The following is a 20954-nucleotide window of genomic DNA, read 5'->3' on the forward strand; positions in this document are numbered from 1 at the left end:
ATTTGAGGCTGAGTCGACCTAGATGGAGGCCCAGGACCGGTTCAGATAATCGTCACACTGGTGTTGGCCGTGAGCAGGAATCGAACCCGGGTCGCCGGGTTCATAGCGCAGCGTAGCACTCACCACTACACTACCGCTCCCCCAAAATCACACACACACCTCACACACACCTCACACACACACACCTCACACACACACCTGACACACACACTCTCACACACACACTCTAACACACCTCACACACACACACCTCACACACACACACTCTCACACACACCTCACACACACCTCACACACACCTCACACACCTCACACACACACACCACACACACCTCACATACACACCTCACACACACACATCTCACACACACACCTCACACACTCTGACACACACCACACTCTCACACACACCTCACACACACACACTCTCTCACACACACCTCACACACACTCTCACACACCTCACACACACACTCTGACACACACACCTCACACACACACACACTGACACACACACCTCACACACACCTCACACACACACACACCACGCACATACCTCACACACACACACTCTCACACACACACACACTCTCACACACACACCATACACATACCTCACACACACTCTCTCACACACCTCACACACACCTCACACACACTCTCTCACACACCTCACACACACCTCACACACACACACCTCACACACACCTCACACACACACCTCACACACACTCTCTCACACGCCTCACACACGAGCAACTGGTTCATTGGTTGGTTGGTGGCCTTTTTCTGTTGAAACCGCGGGCGACAGAGATCTAAATGACAGACAAACAAAGTTTACCCGACGATCTTGACAGAGCGGTTGCGCTTCAGCGCATCTGCCAGCAGCACGGCGCCCGCGCCCGTGAACTCATTCCCGCCGAGCCTGAGGGGGGGGGGCGGAGGGGGGTCACAGGCGACAAGCAGCGACTCAGGGCTGTCGATAGGGGGGGGCGGGAGGGGGGTGGGGCATGGGGGAAATCACACCACGTGTCCCCCCCAACCCCTTAAAACTAAAAAATTATTACTTCTGACACTGTGATGTCAAAGCGAGGCACCCCCTCCACCCAAAGCGTGCCCCCGCACCCAAACCGCCCCTCCCGCCACCGAAAGCACCCTCCCCCCCAATGCGCGGGGTCCGGGGCGGTCGCCCCGATTCTCCATACCCTAGGGACGGCTTTGCACTGGGGGGCACACAAACAGAGAGAGGCGTCGCGGTCAATCGCTGCGTCTGCCAAACAAACCGCTGCTTTTCACCACTCCCGGTAGCTTTTTAAGATACAGTGTGCAAATGTTTGTGCGTGTGTATACATACACACGCACTGTATATGTACATTCAACAAAAAACGCGCGAGGAGAAGCAGCCGGAGAGAACACAATTCTCCGGAGGAACCTGCCGACGCAAGATTTACGATTTAGAGAAAAGGGGAAGAGGTTATAAGGATCGGGGGGAGGTGTTAGGGGTGTGGGGTTACAGGTTGGGTTAGCGGGTTAGGGAGGCTGAGATGACTCGGATGAACACAACGTTCAGGGGAGTGGGGGGGGGAGAGACCTGCTGTTAACAATGATCACACTGTTGGCTGATGATGACAACCAAAGAGCCCCAAGGTGTTCAACGGAGAGTTCCCATCACGTGCCAACCATATCCACTGGGGGTCTCTCACTTGAGTTGCTCAATGGTGCTGCTCTTCTCGATGAACTTCGCCAGGTCGGGCGCGATGACGTCCGTCAAGCTGTTCTTAAAGAGCCTGCCGGTGGGAAAAAAACCAGTTACACTCACTTCGAGGCAAGACGTCAACGCAAAACGCCCGACGATAGACGTACGTACGTTGAACTTCTTTCGCACCATACGTAGCCAACCGTGCTAATCGGAGGTGCGGGGGGAAGGACAACAACCTCAACACAAAAAGCAGCTGTAAAAAAAGTACTTTCCAATGTGCATTTAAAAGTGCATAGCTCCAAGTGATTTCCTAATATCAGAAGGAAGAGCGTTCCAGACGGCCACAGAAGCGCATCCAAAAGCGCGCAATGCGGTGCCCACCGTCTTTGTTAGATGGCCAGCCAAAAGCTGCTGCTGCTGCGAGGATGACAGGAGTTCGCATGACGGTTTAAGCTCATTGACGCCTCAATCCGTCCGCTGGCTCGCAGTCTCAATCCCCCCGGGTCAATTCCGAGATGGCGTTCAGCATCCGCAAGATTTCCGCCCCGTGCACTTGCTCTGTGCGAGCACGAGACGCTGCATCAACAGGAGGGCGACCGTTGCCGGCAACAATCACCGGGCAACGGTCACCGCACCATAATCCTGTTGCCTAAATCTGGACGAATCTGATCGCAGTTTCCCCAGTGGATGAATCGGTTGGTGACTTCCAATCAGATGACGGATAGGCACCACGTGACTTAGTTGTGTGGTCTGTAGACCATATAACTGATCATCACTTTCATTGATTAGACACACCTCCTGCATGCCACAGTCATACAAAGTTGCTTTAGCCACTCACAGTAAATCCGTTGCCGGTGACAATTGCCCTTCAGTTGCTTTAATGTCCCTGTAGCGGCGGTGCTGTCGCTGCAAAGGTGTAGGCCTGAGGGTAATGCCCACTGAGCTGTATAGCTCTTTTTTAGAAGCGACCTGGCCACAAATGATAGCTCAACGAAGTGGCTTATCGTCTTGTAGAAATTTATAGCAGCCAAATACTCTGAACGCATGTTACAAAATGTGGAGGGAAAAACCGGAGGACCTGGATAAAAATCCACACGATCACGGGGAGAATACGACTTCCTGTATACCAGGTGAGGTAGTTAACATCTCGCCGCCGTTGACCACGGTTGATCGCCAGTTCGCGTGTGGTGAGGTAAATTGTGATTCCTCCCACTTCTTCCAAGACATATACCCAGAATGGATTCGTAGGTCAAGTAATAACAATAGTAATAAGCTGCATTTATAAAGCCCCTTTCAATGACACAGTACTCGAGGCCAAGTGGAGGAAACATGAATAAGACAGTGAGATAAGCTAATGCAGAGAAGTAAAGAGAGAATCGGCGTGTGCCGAGGCAGGTTTAAACACCACCGTTGTATCGTTGTGTCCGAATCGTGACCAACACTGGCAGTGGTCCCTTTCCGCCAGCAGTGGCGTGAGCAAGCAATCGCAGGGCTGGACGTTTTAGTTGTTGTTGTTTAACACAGCGAAACACGGCGGCTGAAGTCGGGACAGTCCCCCTCGTTTGCACGGCAGGCCGTGTGGTGGAGGGCCGCTTACCCAAGGTACTTCAAGGTGTCGTGCTTCATCAACTCCGGCAGCAGCACGCGGATGCCGTCGTCCGTTATCCGGTTACTGCTCACTCTGGAATAGAAATGAAGAAGGGACGGAAAGAGGCGGGCGGTGGTAAGCGTGGAAATTGATTACCCAGGAAAGCCTTGCCGAGTCCGGAGACTCGGCAAGGAAACGTTTTCGCAGTGGGGAGTGGGGGGGGGGCAACGATTGCTATGTGTTTCTCAATGAGGTTTTGAGTCATTTGTTAAAATTTTGACCAGGATGCACACACTGGCCTAACATTCTAAACAAGTCGGAAAACCATTTGCATGCACGTTGAACGGTACGTAGACAACCGTGCTAATCGGAGTCTTGGGGGTAGGATAACAAATGAAACACAAAAAGCAGTTCTAAAGAAATAGAGTTTTCATTTAGAGAATTTGGGAGGGGGATAAAAAATAAATATTTCCCGCGAGCGTGTACACCGCGCGCCCACCGCAGCTGGTCCAGCTTGTGCAGGCACGGCAGCAGTTGGTGCAAGCCCAGGTCCTCGATGTGGTTGTTGTCGAGCTCGGCCGACACGGCCGACCTGGCGTGCTGCAGCACGAAGGCCAGGTGCGTGCAGTGCGCCGGCCCCACCGACGCATAGTTCAGCTTCACGAAGCTCGGCACGTCGCGCGCCAGCCGCCGCGCCACCGCCTCGTCGCCGAACTCGTGGGCGCAGCACACCACCCACAGGAAGTCGCACGTCAGGTGGCCGCGGTAGCTGGCCATGTCGCGGCGCGTCAGTCGGACGCTCGCCGCCAGATCCTCCAGGTGAACGCGCAGGCACCGGCGCAGGTGCGCGCGCAGCGCCCCGCGCTTCCGCTTGAAGGCGCCGCCGCCGCGGTCCACCATCTTCAACAGCGTCGCGGATTGCCGCTCGGACAGGAGGCCGCTGAGGAACTGCGACACCAACTGCAGGTTGCTCTTCTCCGAGTCGGTGAGCTTGCGGCACTGGTTCCGCCGCTGCCACCCGACCACGCACGCCGGCGCCAGCCTCCGCCACGGAGTCGCTCGCGAGAAGTTGGGGAAGTGCCCGAGCACGTCGCGCGCGCCGCGGTCGGCGCTCAGCACCAGGAGGAGCGCGGCGAAGAAAGCCTGGAAGGTGACGTGCATGAACACGAACACGTCCTCCGTGCCGAAGCCGCGGTAGCTCTGCGACTTGATGAGGAAGCCGTACGCGAGGTCCTCCTCCGTGAGGCCGTGCTCCTTGAGGCGCGACGACGAGAACGAGGTCTCAGACTCCAGCAGCGCCTTCTGGGCGAGGCTGCCCAGCTTGAGCAGCAGCGGCAGGGAGGCGCCGAAGACGGCCTCGCGGTCCCGCTGCGGCCGGCTGTGACACAAGCACACCTCGAGCATGCTCAGGTAAATCTCGGTGATCGTCAGCGACGAGTCCGGGGCCCCCGCCGGCGCCGCCTGGTGTTGCGGCGGCTGCGGCTGCGGCTGCTGGAGCAGACCGTGGCACTGCGACACGATCCAGCAGTAGAGCGGGATTTGGCAGAGGCTGTAGATGTTCGGGTCGGACTTGAGCAGCTGCTCCGTGGCCCGGCTGGTGGCGCCCTCGCTCTCGCGCCGCTTGGACAGGTATGCCATGACGGCATCCTTGGAGAAGCCCGAGGCGACGACGTTCCGCCCGACGTGCGTCTCCAGCATGACCTTCACGTCCGAGTTGGTTCGCGACGTCACGATCTTCTTCGCGCCCTTGAGCAGGTTCCCCCGCAAGACGTTGGCGACGAGCGTGAAGGCGGGGGCGGCGCCCTCCGGCGACGCGCACACTGCCACGTCGTCGCCGCCGCCGCCGCCGCCCGCCATGTCTCGCCGGAACTCGTCCATGGCGTCGAACACGAGCAGCGTCCTGTCCGGGCGTCTCAGCACATACTCGAACACCTTGTCGGGGCACGCGTCCGGGCAGCAGCAGTTGTTGAAGAGCAGGTCCCTCAGGCAGATCTCCTTCTTCACGTGGTTTAGGTGGCTGCAGGAGAACGAGAAGAGGAACTCGAACTCGGCGTACGCCGCGCCCTTCGACCACTCCCGCCGCAGCTTCTGCACCAGCACGCTCTTGCCGCTGCCCGCGTCGCCCGACAGAAGGACCACGTTCTTGCCGGGCGGCCCGGGGCGGCGGCCGGCGTCGGCGCCGTTGCCGGCCACAGGCCGGGGGCGGCGGCAACAGCGTGTCCAGCGTGAGCACGAGGGGCTCCTCGTCGGCCGCGGTGGGCAGCGCGTGCAGCTGCGTCTCGGTGTAGATTTCGTCGAGGGCGAGGTGCCCAAGGTGGCTGTACATCTGCAGCGACTGCGAGCCGTCCTCGTGGTGCCGACGCAGCTTGGTCTTGTACGCCTCCACTGCGCGCCGCAACACGTTTATGCGTTAGCATGTAGTTTACCGGATGGTAAACATGCTTTTTATAATGCAGAGTCGTTCATCAGAATCAGAACTTATACTGGAGGAATCCGATGAGCAATGAAGCTGTCCAGTAGGGGCAGATCAGAACGTTACAACAACAACAACAAAACACGATAGGAGTGTATGTTAAACTTCTTTCGCACCGTGCGAAAGAAGTTTGATATACATACACCGCCCAGTATTATGTTACACAGGAGGTACGGACACCGTACATCGAGTGGCTCCTGATGCCATCGGACGAATTGCCAAACTCCTCTACACACGATTATATTATCTCGTCAGCTGCTTTTTTAAATGTCATAATAAAGAAAGATTAACCAGGGCGGCATGCCGAAAATCGAACCGTGGACCTCTGCAACAAGCGTTGAGCTCGCGAACTGACGGGCCGTGTCCCCAAGACAAACAACAAACACAGTTCACTTCTTACAGCCCTGCAGCTTCGCACAATTACTCCTTTACAGCAGCCGCTCGCCGCAACTTTACCGCCTCGCCGAGACGTCCCTCGTAAAACGGCAGCAGTTAAAACAAAGATTGGCCGCAGCAACTTGTTGTTCCTTTTTACTTTCACCTGAACGGCGTCGTAAATCTGCGATGGCCACGATCGGCCGCCGGTCTGCAGCTCGTGACGAGCCAAAATGACAGGCGTCGCTGTTGTGGAATCTCTTAACGACTAAAATTTTTTTATTTTACCAGGGAAAGCCCGCTGAGCTTTATAGCTCTTTTTCAGAAGCAACCTGGCCACAAATGATAGCCTAACATAGTGGCTTATCACGTTGACATCTAAAATAGCTAAATACTCTAAACACATCATATTGATCATAAATGTGGAGGGAAAAACTGGAGGAACCGGAGAAAAATCCACATGGCCACAGGCAGGGAGACACCACAAACTACAAAGATACAGGTGCCAGGGTAAGTTACCCCCGCCCTCACCACCCCATGCTGTGATTGGGCGAATAGATCGCACGACGATCGAGCGTCGTTTTCCCACCGGGCGAAGGGAAGTAGTCCTTCTCGGCCACCGCTTTCACGTCGACGCAGCGGAGAAACGCGGCCGCCGCGGCTTCCCCTTTCGTGTGAATCAGATTGAGCAGCTTCCTCACCTGCGGGAACAGAGACCACAGCGCCACTATTCACGCATCGACGGGTCAACTCTAAGGACCGTACGATCGCACCGTACCTAGCCAACTGCGCTAATCGGGCGGTGCGGGGCGAATAAGAGGTGCGGTAAAATGTAACAGGACCCTCCTGAAAGAGAGTCCTGCGACTCAGTGTGGCTTTCCTGGATAAACAAGTAAATTATTATAAATGTTGCCACGAGGTACGTGCTCGGATTATTAACGTGCAAACATTTGGAGAATCAGGCCTGGACGTGGCCTGCCAGCGCGCTTTAAAGCCGCTAATCACGTTTTGCTGGCGCGTCTGCTGCGGAAGCGTCACTCGGTCCCGGTCCTCGTGACTCAAGACGCCGTCCAGCACCAGCTGCTCGGCCAGCACGTCCACATCGTCCAGCTTGTCCACCAGCGCCAGGTGGTGGAGCCGCATCGCAGCCAGGGCGCCGTCGGGGGGCGACGGCACCGCGACAAGCGTCGCGGCGTTGGCGTCGGCGGCGGTGGCGTCGGCGGCGGTGGCGCCGGCGGCGGTGGCGTCGGCGGCGGTGGCGTCGGCGGCGGTGGCGAAGCCGGTGCTGGTGGTGGCGTCGGCGTCGGCTTGGTCTGTGCGGAGCTCGAACCCCGGGGGCACCTGGATGAGGGCCGCCCTCGCGAGCGCTCCCACCAGCTCCGCGGCGGCGTCCTCGCCCTTGCTGCCGACGATGCAGAGCAGCTGGCGCGCCGCGTCGTACGGCGTCCTGGGAGAACGCGATGGAACGCTCACGAAGGCGGCCTGCGGTGCGGCCTATGGTGCGGCCTCCACCGCTATCATTGTTAAGCCTCACGGAGCCTCGAGGATCTTTTGTTTCCAAGAGGGTCCCGCAAAGTTTATCGCAGTAGGGGGCGACGATTACCATGTTCCTAATTAAGTAAATTGCGAATATTTTTTTTCATTTGGACCAAGATGTTGGCGCACCATGGCCGAATACTCTTCTCTGAATGACGCCACGAGATTTTTTTTACTGTGAAGCAGAGGGCACACATTTTATGTTAAATACACCTGTACGACAGTATTAACCAGGGCGGCCTACTAAAATTCGAACCGCAAGCCATAGACCTACACAAGCTAAAGTAATCATTGCCACCACGGCCATCAACGGACACGATCTAGCCACTGCTGGATGAAGGCCTCCCCACGCCGTCGCTGTGACGCTCATAATCCACCTCCACATGACTTTACATCGTCGCTCCATCGCCACCGCGTGTCCCTGTGCCCTTGTCCCCTTGGGCGACAGCTCCCCCCAGAGTGCATCTTACATTCCGTAGGGCATAAGGGTTACCTGCCGCACACGATGCTCTCTCGCTCCTCCAGGGAGACGATGTCGCGAGCGAACAGGACGTCCAGGAGGCCCTCCACCTGCGGGCCCATGGCCAGGACGAGCCGCTCCCTGCGGTGGAGGAGCAGGGATGAGGCCTTCGGCCGGTCCTGCGCCGCTCCGCCCTCCGCCATCACCGGCTAATCGAGCAAATAGTTCAGGGCCCCAAGCGGATCAAGGTGGGGGCGGGAGCACCCCTGGATTTAAAGAGAGGCAGGGAACAAAAATAGCAGCGCATCAAACAAAAAAATCGGCTCGAATTCAAATCGTAATCAATAGCTAAAACAAAACGATAATCTCTACCTTAGAGGGAGCTATAGACTATAGCAGTGCTAAGTTATTGGTGTACAATGGCATACCCAGAAGCCCGGTATTTTAGGAATCGGGAAAGAACCTAAAGCACCCTCCGCTCACCTCCCACCATCCCTCCCCCTCCCCTCACCATTGGGCTGACGGTTGCAGACAATTGAGAGGGCCTTGGCCCCCACACAAGGCCCTCTCAACTCCCTCGGTCGCGGGTGCCCAGTTGGGACAAACCCGGAGACACGCAGCAACACATACACGGAGACACGTAGAGACACACGGACATGGATACACACGCGGAGATAGAGACACGCATACACCCACACAGTTGAGCAAATTCGTGTCGACGAGTTTGGCAGTTCCACCTGAATTCCTCCATCAGTAGAAGTGAGGGACCGTGAATTATATTTGAACTACCACGCGTTATCACCCATCCCCGGGGCGCGGCAGCGGCGAGACGTTAACTACCTCGCCTGGTATACAGGAGGTCGTGGGTCCAATCCCGAACCTGAGGCCTGCTGTATATTTGGAGTTTGCGGTGTCTCCCTCGTGGTCGCGTGGATTTTTCTCCGGGTCTTCCAATTTTTCGCTCAACATTTAGAAACATGCGTTTTAGAATATTTGGCTACTATACATGTCCACGTGATAAGCTAATTTCATTAAACTATCATTTGTGGCCAGGTCGCTTCTGAAAAAGAGCTACATAGTCCAGTGGGCTTTACCTGGTAAAATAAAAAAAAAGTGTGCCAGTTTGAAAGCGGTGCCGTGGAATGAAATAGACGAGTCGTGCTGCTCTTGAGATCCGCTATGTGGTTTTCACTTGGCCTACCTTTCCACGGTATCAGACGTCTTGAAATATCTGTGAGTAACCCACACTTCACCCAGCCACATACAAACCTGCCGATCGACCTGTGGTTGAACGTATTCGTGCTGCTTGCCGAGTGGACAAAGAATTGTGACGGCAACGTTCAGAGAAACTTGCCTCCAACTCTATTCTTGGGTCTTTCGGTAAAGTCACGGAGACAGGTTCAAAGAAAATAGCAAAAAAAACAAAAACTACGACGTTTCGATCGCAACACAAGCGGTCGTCTTCGTTTTTTTTGTACTGAAGACGACCGCTTGTGTTGCGAGCGAAACGTAGTTTTTTGTTATTTTCTTTGAACCTATCTACGTGACTTTACCGAAAGACCCAAAGAATATAAATTCCTGCAGTCACGAAAGCTCTCGGTCAAGATTTTGCCTCCAACTGTCGCCGTGACGGGACATGGATCGGGCCACCCCCTGGGTCTCTGTCCAGTGTGATGACCAGGTTCGACACGGCAGAATGCTTGCTGATGCCACCATGTGTGGATGTGGTGTCGTTTTCTGTGAGCGTCCATGGAAGCCGTGCTGTCAGGGTGCCTTGGGGTTTGGCTCGCTGAGCCTCGGATATTATTCCATTGACATCCCAAGCAGCCAGGCATTTCGGCAAACAAAAAATAAAATCGACCTGTTATACCCAAAAATCGACCTGCTACACCCATTTCGATTTAAAGCTTTCGTGACTGCAGGGATTCATCTTCTTGGTTCTTTCGGTAAAGTCACGTAGAACTTTACCGAAAGAATCAAGAAGCTGCTACACCCATTTCAAACCTTTTCAAACAGTCTGCTTCAGCAGCAAATCATGTTTTCCCACCTGATGACGGACGCTTGTGTTGCGCCCGAAACGTCGTGATTTATTTCATACCTACGTGGCTTTAACGAAAGAACCAAAGAGTAACAAATAAAAATGTCAGATTTGTAATGGCATTCATTCACTCACGGCCCCGACAAGCCTTTGACAGAGACACCACGAATATTCATGAAACACGCGACTCTGTCACCGGCATCAGCCATGATCAATCCACTGCTGAATGAAGGCCTCCTCTACCTCTTCATAACCACGGGCCCTTTATTCCCACCACTACCATCTCGCGTATAACTGCTGTAAAGCCCCTTAAATTAAGGCGGTAGATACGTCACGAATTCATACAATCCACCCGGAAATGCCGCTCTACGCACGAGAATTCGTCGCTCCATCTCCGCAAACCCGGACGCGTTCCATCCCTTGACCCCCACTGCGTTTCCACCCGCACCTCCGGTCGGCACGGCACGGCACGCTTGGCTACGTGCGGTGCGAAAGAAGTTCAAACGTACGTCGAGCCGCTTGCCCACCCCGCCTGCCCGCCCGTCTCTCGATTCACCAGCCGAACTCGTCGCTCCATCTCCGCGACTGACGTTAAAACCCACGGCCGCTCTCTGCGAGAATTATCGCGACGTCGTGGGGGGTGGGGGGTGTTGTCTCTGGCTGAGCGGGCGACGTCCGGTTAATGATTGACGACCCCCCCCCCCCACCACCGTTCTTTCACCATCCACCCACTCGCCACGTTTAAAGCCTAGCGCCTGTGATATTCGGTGGGGGGCGTTATTATCAGCATCCTCAGCAGCAACAGCGTTATCAGCAAGCCAACAACAGTGATCATCACCGGTCAGCATCACCCACCGATTTGCAGGGACTGCGCGTGTCTCCTGCTCGTTAGGGGAAGAAGCCGTCTTTGTGTGGCGTCTCAATCGGCGAGAGCGAGCCGAGAGAGACGTCTCGGGGTCTGATGCACGCGCATTCCAGAAAGAGAGAGAGAGATAAAGACGGTGGTGGTTCCTTGAGACGGGGAGAGAGAGAGAGATAACTTCCTGCTCGTTCTCCGGGTTCCTGTTTGAGACAAACTTGGCTGGGCTGGCCGGCCCCGCACTTTCCCAGTTGTTTGTCCGTGCAGTGCAAACTTTTGACGGATCGTCTCCGTCCAAGATTGGCCGCGTGGTGGCGACAAACACCGAGAAGTTGGAGAGAAGAGAGCGAAGTTTAAACGCGAAGTGTAAGTAGTATTGGGCTATCGCGACCAATCTCCATAGATATAAAAGGCAAAGTTGTGATTGTGTGTCTGTTCAAAATGTTTAGCGTACTTCCCGACATGCAACAAACTTGAAATTTGCCATGTGGGTACTTTCCAGACTGTACACCATGCAAACATTATTTTTTTTTTGGGGGGGGAGCTCAATAATGCATATATTTTCTGCACGGCAAGTGAGCTGTGACGTCAGTTCTGTCACGTGACCCGCGCACGTGGAAGCGTAACGCATTGTAGTGTAGCAGGTAACGCGCTGCGCTACGAACCCGGCGACCCGAGTTCGATTCCCGCTCACGACCACCACCGGTGACGATTATTAGAACTGGTCCTGGGCCTCCCCTAGGTTGACTCAACCTCAACCGAGTAACTGGTGTGGTGTGTGAACATCGCCACTGGGGAGACAAAGGCGGCCGGGCGTGGTGAATCCAAGTCCCGGGTGAAGCCGGGTAGTAAAGCTAGTCCATAATAAAGTAGTTTTTGTTGTATTATTTTGGGTTAGATCGCGTGAAAATAAATGTGTCGTTAAAGCCGCCACCATCCCGGTGGTGGTAATCACCAGCGAAACGTCGTACTCGGATTGTAAAGGATGTGTGGGTCTACTCTCCAACAACGCACCCGTGTGCTTGAGCAGTAACTAAATAGGTGGCGAGGTTTAACGACACATTCATATTCACGCGATCTATCAACCTCCCCCCCCCCATCAAAAATAAAAACAACATCTGGAAGTTGATTTAGATTTATTTTGCGGATGATCACAGAAATAACAAAAGAAACACGACACATAAACATGTAAGAGGACAGTGCAGGTCATTCAGGAATGTTGCAAGTTGAATCTGCCAGTTGGCCAGCATTTGTTTTTAAGCAAGCCCGACTCCACTGATGAGACATTGAACGTCGAAACTGGTCCAGGGTTTTGTTGCTATAAACGCAAAGCTGCTCAAAAACAACAAAAAAATCACTCCCAGAAAGAACAAAAAATAGTCCGTGTGGCCGGTGTGATGTGTAAAACAACTATATTATCTTTTCTTTCTTATATATAAAAGTCTCCGCGCGCGCTTGCGAGGGATTTGTGAAAGCACGGTGGGCCGTTTGTCCATTTCTCCACCAACAAAATTATAAGAGTCTTGCAAAAGTCCAAAAAGTTAGAGAAAGTGTGGGGTAAATAGTTGATCTAAAAGGTTTCCAAAAATTGTCGACCGCCCCCCTAAAAAACATCTTTACCCTCGCGTAGGTATATATACCTACACACCCTCCACACAAAAGAGTAAGTAGTATCGACCGACTTTGTAGTTTTGTCTACTGACTGTACAGTAGTATCTACTGAGCCAGTAGTAGCTACTGACTGTATAATAGTATTTACTGACCGTAGTGGTATATACTGACTGTTTTTGTATCTACTAACTCTATATAGCAGTATCTGCCAACTCGATAGCAGTATCTACTATCACTAGAGCAGTGCATACTGACTGTGGTGGTACCTGCTATGATTACAGTAGTACATACTGACTGGTGGTACCTGCTATGATAACAGCAGTGCATACTGACTGTGGTGGTACCTGCTATGCTTACAGCATTGCATGCCGACTGTGGTGGTACCTGATTTCACTACAGCAATGCATACCGATTGCGGTGATACCTGTTATCACTACAACAGTGCATACTGACTGTGGTGGTACCTGATTTCACTACAGCAATGCATACCGATTGCGGTGATACATGTTATCACTACAGCAGTGCATACTGTGGTGGTACCTGCTATGACTACAGTAGTACATGCTGACTATCTAAACATATAAAAGGGAAATTTGTGAATATGTCGGTTCGAAATGTTTAGCATACTTCCCAACATGCAACAAACTTGAAATTTGGCATGCGGATAGCTTCCAGACTGTACACAATGCAAAAAGTATAAAAAATAGACTGTTGTATTTGGGGGGGGGCGCAATAATGGAAATCTATTGCACGGCAAGTGAGCGGTGACGTCAAATCTGTGATGGACTAAACTATGAATTTCCATGCGAAGAACGTGTACACCTGCTAGTCTTTCTTCTTCTTATGTATAAAAGTCTCCGCACGTGCGCTTGCGAGAGATCTGGCTCTCGAACGGTGGGGTTAATTTCGAAAAAAATTGTCAGCTAGCATGCCCTAAGCCCCGAGGTGGGAATAGGCTCTACCTTTTTCACATCCGTCACCTTTAAATGAGTTAAATTAGCGTTTCTTGGCGATTTTTTTTTAATATATTAAATTCGTTTATGATTTCTTAAATTATTTCCCTTCACCCCGCGCTGGGTGACAACGCAACCAGCTGCACTTGTGCACAATGCCCCCACTATGTTGCCCCCTAGCAATCCACATGCACCATCGCCCAAGGTAAGTCGCACACTGTTGTATTATATGCATTTATATCAGATGTAAGTCACAAAAATGTGTCTTATAAGCATTTATCTAATTACACTTTGCACTGCTCACATGGGTTGCCCCTAGCAATGCACACATGATCGCCACACATTTTCATTCGCCTTACACATGCAGCAAAAACACACCAAACACGTTAATTCTTCACAGTGTGATGTCCTCTTCTCCCCAACCCATCCCAATGATACCCCAATGTGTCCTGAAATTGCTATAGAGCCCCTACATTTTATTATGATAGCGCTTACATGCCATTATTGTCGCGTGGCCAGGGGGAGCAGCCCAGCCCCCAGCCTGCCAAGGTGACACCTCGGCGGGTTGGCAAATCTACGCGAGGCCGGGGGCTCTGCACGGGACTAGGCCTCACCACGGCACTTTGTCTGCTTACTACTTTGTGCTATAGATTGCATATACAGTGATCCCTCGTTTATCGCGGTTAATGGGGACCGGAACCCCTCGCGATTGGTGAAAATCCGCGAAGTAGGATTGGCCCCCTAGGAATTTCCGTATATGTGTGTGTGGGTACCAGAATGTTTAAAATATGTATATTTATACATTATATATATATTTTACTTAAATCTATTTAATTATAAAACCTTAATATTATACATTCTCTCTCTCTCATACGATACGTATTATGGTGTTCTACACTCACCAATGACAGTAGTATCTTGAGACTTGACTCCAGTAATGACGACAACGACGATGACAATGACGATGACAATGACGACGATGACAGACCTGTGCAGCTCGATGAATGTGATGATGAATGATGATGATGATGGTGTTAGTGCACAGGTATAATGAGGCCTTTAAATCAGTTAGAAAAATCCGCGATGCACTGAGGCCGCGAAACTTGAACCGCGAAGTGGCGAGGGATTACTGTATACTGCGATACAGCCAGCATATACTACTGTAGTGCTAGCAGGTACCAACACAGTATGCTCTGCTGTAATCATAGCAGGTACCACCAAAGTCAGTATGCACTGCTGTAGTGATAGCAGGCACCCCCACAGTCGGTATGCACTGCTGTAGTGAAAGCAGGTACCACCACAGTATGCACTGCTGTAATCATAGCAGCGACCACCACAGTCACTATGCACTGCTGTAGTCAAAGCAGGTACCAGAGTCCGTATGCACTGCAGTAGTTAAAGCAGGTACCACCACTGTATGCACTGCTGTAATCATACCAGCTACCACCACAGTCCGTATGCACAGCTGTACTGAGAGCAGGTTGCACCACAGTATGCACTGCTGTATTAATAGCAGGTACAACCACATTCACTATGCACTGGTGTAGTGAAAGCACGTAACACCACAATCAGTATGCACTGCTCTGGTGATACCAGGTACCACCACTGTCAGTATGCATTGCCTTTGTGATAGCAGGTTACACCACAGTCACTAGGCACTGCCGCCGTGATACCAGGAACTACCACAGTCGGTTTGCACTGATGTAGTTTAAGCAGGTACCACCACAGTTCGTGTGCACTGCTGTAGTGAAAGCAGGTACCACCACAGTCGCTATGCACTGCTGTAGTTATAGTGCATACCGTCGATGTATGTGTGCGTAAGTCGATGTGTGTGTGTTAGTCAATGTGTGTGCGTGTGTAGACAACTTCTATTTTTCTATTAAGTTAATTCTTTTCACATTAATAATGCCTGCGTCTAAGTCCATGTGTGCATGTGGGTCGATGTGCGTGTCTGCGGCGATGTGTGTAAGTCGATGTGTCTGTGTGTGTGAGTCAACGTGTGTGTGTGTGAGTCCATGTGTCTGTGTGTCAGAGTCAATGTGTGTGTGAGTTGATATGTCTGTGTGTTTGTGTCAGTCCGTGTGCGTGTGTGTTAGTCGCTGAGTATGCGTCGCTCCATGCAAGTCAGTGTAAGTCCATTTCTTTCTGTGTGTGTGTTTTGGTACATGTGTGCGGGTGAGTCCATATGTGTGTGTCTGTACATACATCTGTGTGTGTGTGTGCCTAAGTCCATGTGTGTATGTCAGTCCATGTGTGTGTGGCTCTATGTGCGTGTGTGAGTCCATGTATGTTTGTGTGGGAGTCTGTGTGTCAGTCGATGTGTGTACGGCAATGTGTGTATGTGTCAGAGTCCATGTGTGTGTATGCGTCGATATGTGTGTGTAAGTTCATATGTGTGTGTGTGAGTCTTTGTATGTGTGTGTGAGTCGATGTGTGTCTGTAAGTCGATGTGTGTACGTGGGTCCATGTGTGTATGTAAATCCCTGTGTGTGTGTCTTAGTCGATATGTCTGTTTTTGTAAGTCCATATGTGTGTGTAGGTCAATGTGTGTGTGAGTCTATGTACCATCGGACACTCCACCCTCACAACTCCCAATTGGTGATGGGCCATTTGTGGAGAGAGTGCAGAGTTTCCCATACCTTGGCAGTGTGCTTATGACCAGCTCCTGTTTAACAGCAGAGGTCTCACTCCGAATCAGTCGAGCGGCATTATCTTTTCATCGGTTGCGTAACGCTGTGTGGAAGCTACCTGGTCTATCACCCAGCACGAAGCTTCAGGTCTTTTCGGCCACGGTCATTCCCTCCCTTCTCTACGCTTGCAAAACTTGGACCCCCCTATTGGAACAGCTTCACCGGTTAGTGTTCTGCCTCACGGCAGGTGTCTTTCCTCACGGCAGATGTGGGGCGTATGTACACAGGAATTTCCTGTTTTTGATGCTAAGTTTGGTCACGTGACCAGGAAGTTGCGATTTAAGATTCCCACTCAACCACGCGGGCATCAGCCATTACACACATAATTCAAGATGGCGGCACACATCGCGTCTCAGTGAAGCCAGCTGCAATTGTCCATTGTGGGACTTTAAGAAGCATTGTCTGTAAGTTCGTTTATTGTCTTATAAAATTGGCAATGCTGTTATAATGTTAGAATGACCGTTATAATTATGTAAATGCCTTTATAATGCTGTTAAATTGTTATGATAAAATACGAGGCCTAGTTAACAATTAAGCCTGCAACTTGCCTTGTTGTGACTGTTACCTGTAATCGAATAAGTCGAGTCAAACTTGTACCCAAGTAACTATATTGCGATCTTGAGAGCAAGGATGACAAAATGTCTCATTCATAGTGCAGTGTTATGTGTAGTACTGTACATCTGGGGTGCAGTGTGATGATTACATGATGTGCCTTTATGTAACACAGTAGCTTATGCTCTTGTATAGCTATTCAGTGGTAATGTAGGTGCCTGGTCCATCCAGGATCCATTGTTGAGAAACATGTTATCTAAGACAATGGTATGATGCTGTGGTGTTCATTCATTGTGTTGGTGTTTCCGGGTATTAACAGATGCTGCATCTGTGCTGTTTTCTTACCAGTTTTACCTCGTTCAATTCAATAAATGACGTTTGGAGTCGGATGTTCATCCTGGCTCTGAGGGTTTATTGGACACGAGGTTAACTGCTCAGCTAGCGGTGCAATGCAGCGCACAGCGAGGCCGATACAGTTAGAAACATTTAGGATGGCCTGCCTCTGATCCATCCTGGGGTTAACCAGGCTGGATTGTGAGAGCTCACAAATTCTTGAAAGATGTGGACAAAGTCCCATTGGTGAGCTCCTGCGGCAGGCAAGTCTGCGTTGGCTGGGTCATGTAGCACGCATGCCCAGCCACCGCATGCCTAAATAGCTTTTGTTCGGCCGGATCGAGGTGGCTAAACGGGCGCGTCATGGGCTAGCGAAGAGATGGAGTGATGTGGTACAGAAGGACGTGGAACTGAGTGGACTTGCCGATGACTGGTACCAGCTGGTGTCAAGATCGGCCTCTGTGGAGGAGGCTCGTGAAGGACGCTACTGGGCAGTTGGAGACAGTCGCCCTCCAACAACAATGGAGGGCGGAGGAGCGACGCTCACAATAATGAGCGGAGTGCCGGGTGGCTAAAGCACAGCAAGTTGGCACAGTAGGGGGCACAGGTGGTGCATCAGCCAGTCGTCTCAGTCAGTCGACCGTGGCATTCTGGGTCTGCCCCGTGACCTCCTGCCAGCGGGCGTTCAACACTTCACGTGGCCTCAAGGTGCACATAGCCTGGCACAAGCGTTGTGCTGACGTCACTGCCACTTAGTGGTGAATGGCGGTTGTTGTTGTTGAATCTATGTATGTATGTGTGAGTCGATTTGTGTGTGTAACTACATGTGTGTCTAAAGTCGATGTCTGTGTGTGAGTCCATATGTGTGTGTGCGTGTAAGTCGATGTGTTTCTATGTGTGTGGGTCGATGTCTGTGTGTGTGAGTCCATATGTGTGTGTGTGTCTGCCTTTTTCGCCCGGGCAACGCCGGGTACTTGCCGCTAGTCTTATATATTAAAAGGACATTTGTGAATGTGTGTCTGTTCGAAATATTTAGCATACTTCCCGACATGCAACAAACTTGAAATTTGGCATGTCGGTAGCTTCCGGACTGTACACAATGTAAAAAGTATGAAAATAGACTTTTGTATTTTGGGGGGGTGGGGGAGGGGGTAAATGACCATGAAGTGTGTGGCATCAACCCACATACAGGACTGGCGAGAATCGATATCTGGTGAGCGTCTGTGGTATCAATTAAACGAGAATAGGCCGATTCTAAAGAAATCTACAACCATCAATTCCTTTGCGCGATTCAAAGAATCGAATCTTGGCACCGAGCGTAAGTTTTTTAATCCTTTATATAAAGTTCACTTGCTTGCTTGCTTAGGACCGTGCAAATCTTTCGGTCGTTTTTTAACCCACTTCCCGTGATCCAATCGAGCTGACATTTTCCACACAGACTCGTTGTGCGTGACAATTAATGTTCGTGAAAATGTTTTTCCAAAATTTTACACTTTTTAGGACAAAAATATTATATTTAATTACCAATTGCTTAATGCTGCCATGCAATCATCTGACCCATAGGTGGCAGCCATCTCAAGCCAGAGGACGAGAGGACTCTAGCCGCCACGCATATAAAGGATTTATAGTGAAACACTTTGTTTTTACGGGTTATACTTGTTTTTTCCACTGCGCATTGGGTTTTATTTTATTTTTAATTAATGCAGTAATGATTAAAGTATTATTTTAATTTGATATATGTTATGTTTTTAAGTTTTGAGAAGTTTTAAATATATTTTTCCCCCGGGCAACGTCGGGTACTTCCCGCTAGTACCAGTATATATCGACTCTATAGCACAAAGTACTCACCTAACAGAGTGCCGTGGTGAGGCCTAGTCCCGTGTAGAGCCCCTGGCCTCGCCTAGATTGATTGCCCAGCCGGCCGAGGCTGGGGGCAGGGCCGCTACCCCTGTCCACCATCCCCCTGCCCACGCTACAATAACACGATCTAAGCGGTATAATTTTAGTATCTACCGACCCTATAGTCGTGAGTGCACACATTGGGGTGGGGGGGGGGAGAGAAGAGGACATGACACTTTGATGAATTTACCTCAGCGTTGCGTGTAAAAAAAATTGCATTTTGAACATGAATGAGAAATTCCCCCCACCCTCCAGCGATTGCGTGCGTGCGTTGCCAGGGGCAACTCCTGTCAGCGTTTGGCGCATGCGCAGTAGCGTGCTTTGTCCCGCGCCGGGCGGCAAAAGTGAGTAAATAAATACAAACCTCACTAAATTGTTAAATTTAACTACTTTAAATTTTACGGATGGGAAAAGGGAATAGCCTATTCCCACCGCGCGGCTTAGGGCATGCTGGCTGGCAAAAAAAATTCGACGTCAACTCCAACAGAGAGCCAAATCCCTCGCAAGCGTGTGTACGCAGACAGAGGGACAGACTGACGGATGGCTGCTTGCGTTGTGGCCGAAACGTCGTGAGAATTATTTTATAATGTTTTATTTTTATTATTTTATTATTTCCATTCTACGTGACTTTACCGAAAGAACAAAGAAGAGACAAAGAATGCCTTTCAGAGGTTAGAAGATTTCCCTTCGCCATGCGCTGGGTGACAATGCAGCCAGCTGCACTCGTGCACAATGCCCCACTACGTTGCCTCCTAGCAATCTACACGCACGCCATCGCCCAAGGTAAGTCACACACTGTTGTATTATATGCATTTATATCAGACGTAAGTCACATAAATTAGTCTTATAAGTCTTCTTGGTTCTTTCGGTACAGTCACGTAGAATGGAAATTATAAAATAATAAAAATAAAACATAAAATAATTCTCACGACGTTTCGGCCACAACGCAAGCAGCCGTCCTCAGGTCTGTCGGGGAGACAGCGTCTGAATGAAACAGCACCATGCTTGGAGCGTATATTTAAGCTGGTGAGAATTATTCTATTATGTTTTATTTTTTATTATTTCCATTCTACGTGACTTTACCGAAAGAACCAAGAAGATGAATCCCTGCAGTCACGAAAGCTTTAAATCGAAATTTAGTCTTATAAGCATTTATCTAATTACACTTTGCATTGCTCACATGGGTTGCCCCTAGCAACGGACTCACGATCAGCGCAAATTTTAATTCGCCTTACACATGCAGCAAAAACACACCAAACACATTAATTCGTCACAGTGTGATGTCCTCTTCTCCCCACCCCATCTTAATGATACCCAATGTGTCCTGAAACTACTATAGAGCCCCTACATATCATTATTATAGGGCTTACATGCCATTAGTGTTGCGTGGCCGGGGGCAGCGGCCCAGCCCACACCCTGTCAAGGTGACACCTTGGCGAGTTGGCAAATCTAGGCGAGGCCGGGGGCTCTACACGAGACTAGGCCTCACCACGGCACTCTGTCTGCTTACTACTTTGTGTTATAAATTCCATATAGACTGCTATATAGTCAGCATGTACTACTGTAGTGCTAGCAGGTACCAACACAGTCACTATGCACTGCTGTAATCATAGCAGGTTACACCAAGTCAGTATGTACTGCTGTAGTGAAAGCAGGTATCACCACAGTATGCACTGCTGTCATCATAGCAGGGACGGACCCAAAGTCGGTATGCACTGCTGTAATCATAGCAGGTACCACCACAGTCAGTATGCACTGCTGTTATCATAGCAGGCACCACCACTGTCAGTATGCACTGCTGTAATCATAGCAGGTACCGCCACAGTCAGTATGCACTACTGTAATCATAGCAGGTATCAACAAAGCATGCACTGCTATAGTGAAAGCA

At 50.9% G+C, this 20954-nt stretch overlaps 1 protein-coding gene across 1 annotated transcript; it reads right to left on the reverse strand.

Annotated features, from left to right (window-relative positions):
• Window positions 1–837: 837 nt before the first annotated feature.
• Window positions 838–19314, reverse strand: LOC133353914 (nucleotide-binding oligomerization domain-containing protein 2-like). The gene is given in 10 exon segments (XM_061570425.1): window positions 838–925; window positions 1704–1787; window positions 3297–3380; window positions 3787–5480; window positions 5482–5672; window positions 6725–6836; window positions 7141–7582; window positions 8165–8397; window positions 11025–11127; window positions 19016–19314. Coding segments are annotated over 8 exon segments (2865 nt in total). The 5' UTR covers window positions 8335–8397; window positions 11025–11127; window positions 19016–19314.
• Between the last annotated feature and the right edge of the window lie 1640 nt (window positions 19315–20954).

Source organism: Lethenteron reissneri, chromosome 45, assembly GCF_015708825.2.
Source record: "Lethenteron reissneri isolate LAM-NWPU_2019-01 chromosome 45, ASM1570882v1, whole genome shotgun sequence".
Lineage (NCBI taxonomy): Eukaryota > Metazoa > Chordata > Hyperoartia > Petromyzontiformes > Petromyzontidae > Lethenteron > Lethenteron reissneri.